General features: G+C 32.6%; 1 protein-coding gene across 1 annotated transcript; it reads right to left on the bottom strand.

The window, feature by feature from the left end:
* Positions 1 to 3,501: 3,501 nt before the first annotated feature.
* Positions 3,502 to 4,642, bottom strand: LOC149262421 (uncharacterized). Its single transcript, XM_089379155.1, has 2 exons — positions 4,628 to 4,642; positions 3,502 to 4,497 (listed from the first exon to the last, which is right to left on the bottom strand). Exons 1-2 carry the CDS (start codon positions 4,640 to 4,642, stop codon positions 3,865 to 3,867), a joined length of 648 nt encoding a protein of 215 aa, XP_089235281.1. The 3' UTR covers positions 3,502 to 3,864.
* Positions 4,643 to 6,043: the final 1,401 nt, after the last annotated feature.

Genomic DNA, 6,043 nt, shown 5'->3' with positions numbered 1-6,043 from the left:
GTGACCTGGGCTTTGGGCCTAAAAAAGTGGCTCAAATCTCGGGGATGCTGGCACAAAACTAGACAAAATGGGCCCTGGACTCTAGCTTGCAAGCCTGTGAGAGCGTCTAGAGGTCCCTGGACGCTGGCATACTTATAGCATGAGAGCATCCAGAGGTCAAGTGATCAAAAACTTCAGTGGGGCCTAGGGGCAAGCTGCTTGAAGTGTTGGCATGGTTCTCAGGGGTCCTATAGCTGACGTGGAAGTTATGTATGTTGTGTTTCCATCAATTCCATTTCCTTAAGGTCACATAGGAGGTTGAATCCAATCACAGTAGCCTCTCGTCACATGTTTACCCCCGTTGGCCGATTACTTGGGGAGATGTGGGAGGAGGGTGTTACAAAGGTATTCATCGTAAATGAAGTGCAACTTGGGAATTTTCTCATAATTAAGATCTTCTCTCCAAATTTGATGCCCCTACATATCATTAACAAAATTTTATTGCTCAGTGACCAGTTATTCACAACAATAATAATTGTCTTTCAATTCTCTCCTAAAATTATAGTAATCGTTAACTACTCAATACTTTTTTCCGAAGGTATTAATTTTAAATTTGTATTTTGATACCACATGTGTTGTACCTAAATCCCTCCTTAATGTCATTGAGGAAATAAGATATTAATCACTTTATAATTTAACCACGACTTAGTGATGTTTTTCCAAGTCTCATTCACCATGGATAAGATCAAGATCTCATTTTCTATATAACTAGTATACAACATGCCAAATATCTATATTAAATAATATATTCCCATAGAGACTAAATTCACTATAATGACTTCAACATACAATATTTACTCTATATATACATGCTAAATAAAGAAACAAGGTAGTCATAGAAGCCACCTCCATTAGTTATTTATGCAATGCCATTCATCATAACAATAAGTTACTTGAAACATGTAAATTCACAAAAAAAATTTAGACATAAAAAAAATAATATTTATTTGCAATGAACTTGAATAAGTAGAATGATGGTGAAATGTAAATATAAAAAAATAATATATATTTGCAATGAACTTGAATAATTGGAATGATGGTTAAGGAATGATTTTCCACTTAGTCATATAGGGATTTACCACGAATGTCTATCTTGAGTTAAAGTTAAGAAATTACAAATTTAAGGACAAGGTCAACTCTCTCACAAAACTTAATTCTCATAAGTATCTTTTGGTATATATACATAGTGACCTTCCAACCTACACACTAAGTATAAGAGAGTGTAATAGCTCTAAACTTCTACCAAAAAGAAGTGTTACAATAATTAGTTAGGAAACTATTTTAGCCTACATGCTAGAACAAAGCATCTATGGGGAGTGTTGAACATAAACCTAACCCTGGTTGTATACATGCCAAGTCAAAAATGTCATTAAACTTTTAATGCATGTTGATTCTATGTTAACTCATCATTGTGATTTTTTCATAAAACTAGTCAAAATAACTAAACATATAATTCAATTTGCTATAAAAAAATAATTATGAGTTGAGTACTCATACACATGTTTCAACAATGTTATTCCTTCTTTATTCTTTTTTGTAAGTTTGGTAGGACAACATCTTCATCATATTCAATATATCACCTTGATTGGGTGAGACATTGAACCGATGACTTCACATTAAAGAGTGTTTTAACAAAACATCCGATCACCATCTATCAAAACTCTCTAAACATTATTTATTTTTTATTAATAAAATAATAAACATCAATTAATTATAACCCTTCTTTCATAAAGTTAATAAAAAAATCATGCCTAAAGCAACAACAAATAAATATAAATATCGTAGAGATTAAACATTTTCATAATCTCAAATGTTCAATATATACATGGTGGAAGTAGGCGCACATAAAAGCATGAGGTGACAAGTTCCTCGCAAAACTTGATATAGTCACAATGCCTTTCATACCAGGATGGGATTTGGGTTAACTATGACCTGCCTTCTTTCTCTCCTTTTTGGCGACATTTATCAATATTATATTTTAATATTCATTTTATATCAAATCATTTTGATAAACATTACAAAATTCTTATTATCACCCCATTTTTAACTAAAAACCGAAATTTCATATTGGTTAAATCTATCTCAAAATTATTAAATAGCGAATGGTTCAAAATCTTTAATGTACGAATCTCAATAATATTTTAGAGTTTAAGAAATTAAAGTTAGCATATTTTAATTTAATTTAATTTAATTTTATCTAAATACCTAATAACTTTGAGAATGAAATTAATATCAATCCAAATGTTATTCTCCACATCAATACAAATGTATTAATAATAAATTATCTATATATATATATTATTTGTTCTTAGAATATAAATTATTCATCATGATAATGCAATTTAAAATATATTAAAATTAAGGCGATAAAGAAGAATGGCCAAGGTAATATGTTTGTTTTGTTCTAAATAATTTTGTAATATCAATATAATGACTTGGTCCTCATAACTAGCAAATTAAGAATAAAATTTGTATGGTGTCACGTAAGATTCGAAGACCGTCAAATTTCTAATATATATTGTAAAGTCAACAATAATTATAGTAAAAATTCAGCAAAATGGTGTAAAGTCAACGCATTTTGAGGAAACGTGAATGCTATAGTCTTTGGTGAGAGGGATTAATAAATATTAATAAAGTTTAGTTATGAATTTTTAAATTAATAACTAGAAATGTTAAAATTTATATTATGTTTAGGTAATAAAGTTTAGTTATGAATTTTTAAATTAATATTTGGAAATGTTAAAATTTATATTATGTTTAGGTATGAATTTTTAGATAGTATTTGAAAATGTTAAAATTTATTTTGTGTTTAGATTAAATTGATAGAGAATTTTTTTAACTTAAAAGGTTTATTTTAAATTTTTATATATTATTTAAAATGTTTAGATATACCTTTTTAGATAATACTTAGAAATGTTAAAATTTTACATTGTGTTTAGATAAAATTAGAGAGTTAAGTTCATAAAAGGAAGATATTAATATTATTATTTTTTTAGTTAATAATATAAGTTAATTAATAGGATGTTTTTTTAAAATGGTAAAAGTAAGATTTATTTTGGTTTAAGTAAAGTTTTTTTAAAAACCACATAAGAAAATTTTTTAGCAGGGTTTTGAACTTTATCATAATTAAGGTTATCAACCATTTAATTTATATGACTGGTTAATTTATATTATATTTTAAATTAAATTAATAATGAAATGTGGATTTTTTCTAATTAATTTTAATTAAATCAAATAAAAAAAATTAAAAACTTGAATTTCAGTTTGAGTTTAATTATTTAACTTACAAATTAAACTATAAAAACTAAAAACTATTTTTCTTTTTTAACAATCTTATAACGATATTTTCTTTTGAACGATTATACATTTCCCTTTGCAGATGAGAACAAAAATCCACCAAATTTCATTACACTACTGAATTCTGTGAATTCTATTAATATCGACAGTATACCTGCGTCCTGATTCGGCGGAAACTAGGGTTCATGATTAAAAAAAAAGGCAAAAAGAAGAACTATTTACATTGGAATAATTCTATGAATATCGACAGTATACCGGCCGGCGCCCTGATTCGGCGGCACTACTGAATGAACATGAACATGTACAATATGCTGCCGCCATGATTCGGCGGCAACTAGGGTTCTTGATTTAAAAAAAAAAGCAAAAAGAAGAACTATTTACACTGGAATAAGTTATTTGAGCATTTTTGACCAAAAAGTGCCTTCAAAATAGGAAACCAGAGCCTTACATGTTTGGGTTAGTGCCATTTCGAAGCTTCAATGGCGAGGGATCTTCATTCCACGTCCGCCCAGTGACTCAGAAAGAACATCACACCTCATTCTTTTGGTTACCGAAGGCCTCCTCCTCAATAGTTCTCAGCTTCCTTCTCATCGTTCCCATGCCGGCGTCGCAGGGACGGAGTCCATCATGCCCATTTTCCCTCTCCAATTTATCAACGCGCTCCTCTTTTCTCCATTCTGATCGCTCATCTCTACATTCATCTCCAACTTCGGCGCTCCAAACAGAAGATATAAATCTATGAGTTTGGGAGCGGCTGTAGCTTCGATCCATGGCAGCGCTGGTTTTTACGGCCAAGGCAGCCATGTCAGAGGCCGTCAGAGGATTCTGCAATTTGGTTACAGGAAGCATAAAATAGAGGTGCTCCATCTGTAGTTCCTGCTCCGAAGAAAGGGGAGAAATATACTCATCGTAGCGCATTGAATCGGCATGGCAGACAAAGAAGCCGGGGCTTTCTCTTAATATTTGTGCTACCTTCACAGGCTCCTGGAAATCTCTGATCACCACAACGCCGTCTTCTTGAAGCAGAACTAACTTGGCAGTAGGGGGTTTAACGATGTATAGGACAGGCAGCTGCCCATAATTTATTAAATCCCTTTTGCAGGTGACATCCAAACGGGCAGGTGATATGTAAGGGGCAGGTTCGGAGATTGCTCTCTCTTTCTGGGCAAATTAAAAAAGGAGGCCGGAGGGGGATGGTAAGCAGATAAAGCAAGGACGTATTACGGACGGGGGAAGCAGATAAAGCAAGGACGTATTACGGACGGAAGCACTGACAAGGCGGCCTACCCACCATAGATGCTTCCATGGCTTACGCCAGAAGTGCCGTTGTGTACGAATACAATACAATGACGTAGTCTTTAACGCGACTTTTTGAAAGCCTTTCCGGCGATTTTTTCCGGTGAAAATCCGGCAGTGATTTATTGGAATCCAAGTTTGATAGCTAATTTCTGCACAATGAAACCCTCCCATGGGTTTTTCAGGGTGCTGAATCCGAATATGCAGTTAAAAAACCATTTTAACTGCAACAAATCATGATTTCATCTCAATTTCTTCCGCCGGATTCCGTCACCGGAATCTCAAAAAGTCGCATTATAGACAACTCCACAATACAATAGTGAACGCTGTACACGGTCCGGCTATGGCATCTACTATGGCAAAGCAATGTACGGAGATTCTTTGCGTGTGCGGAACTGAACCTTACGGCAACAAATATATATGTCGCTATCGCTTCGTCAATGGCGGAGCAGTGTAGGTCAATCGTTCGATTTAATAAGTATATTATCGGATTAATATATATCTATTTTATATATATATATATATATTGTATATATTGTTCACCCAATTTTATGGGTACGGGTATAGAATATTATAGTGTAGTCTAAAAAAGTTCTATTTTTTGTCTGGAAAATAATGGAAATTTGGAAATTTTGGTAAGATTTTGATAAACTAAGGAAATTTGTAGAAATTTGGATTACATGTATCAAATTTAAAGATTTTGGCTACTATCTATTTTCACCATCAAAAATGGGGTTCAAACACTCTTACTCTCAAATGCGATTTTTGGCAGCCCTGGCTAAATTGATGTCTCAATAGATAATGTCTAACATTATACAATAGTTTGAAAATTTTCCAATGATTTAAAATCTTTGAAGTATGTGGGTTATTAAACGTTTTTAACCAACTTAGATTAATCTTAACTTCAGATCTAAGTTTCTAGAGGGTTCAAATATCTTTTCATTCTAAAAGAGGTTTGCGCTTAAGAGATTTCGTCCCTCCCTAACTTGTAGATCCAGAGTTAAGATGAATTTAAGTTGATTTTTTTTTTAAGAAATTGTTATGCATCTATATTAAAATTTCCTGGTTTGAAGGTAAGAACCTTGTACATCATCGCCCATAGCTTCTACTACATCATTCAAAAAGATCCAAAAGGTCCAACATGGATTGATTCAACCTACACCCTGTCCATATTCAACTATTCTAAGCACAACATTTCTAGAACAATTCTACACATTTAGGATTTGATGTAATGATTGCTCCAGAGGAAAACATTATAGGCTTGCTTGCAAGTTTTAGTTTCCATGTTTTGCATATATATAGTAATATTAGGCTCAACTCTTGTGAGCGTAAAGTTGCCTCCCTGTTCGCCTCAAAATATTCAGATTTGCCACCGCTGGCCACAATTCTCATTTATGTTGCTACTAGAAGT

The sequence above is a fragment of the Pinus tabuliformis genome, chromosome 6 (genome assembly GCF_031772625.1).
Source record: "Pinus tabuliformis cultivar Carrire ecotype Pingquan chromosome 6, CPIR1, whole genome shotgun sequence".
Classification (NCBI taxonomy): Eukaryota; Viridiplantae; Streptophyta; class Pinopsida; order Pinales; family Pinaceae; genus Pinus; species Pinus tabuliformis.
Note: the sequence above shows the minus strand (reverse complement) of the source record. Positions and strands in the feature narration are given on the sequence as shown.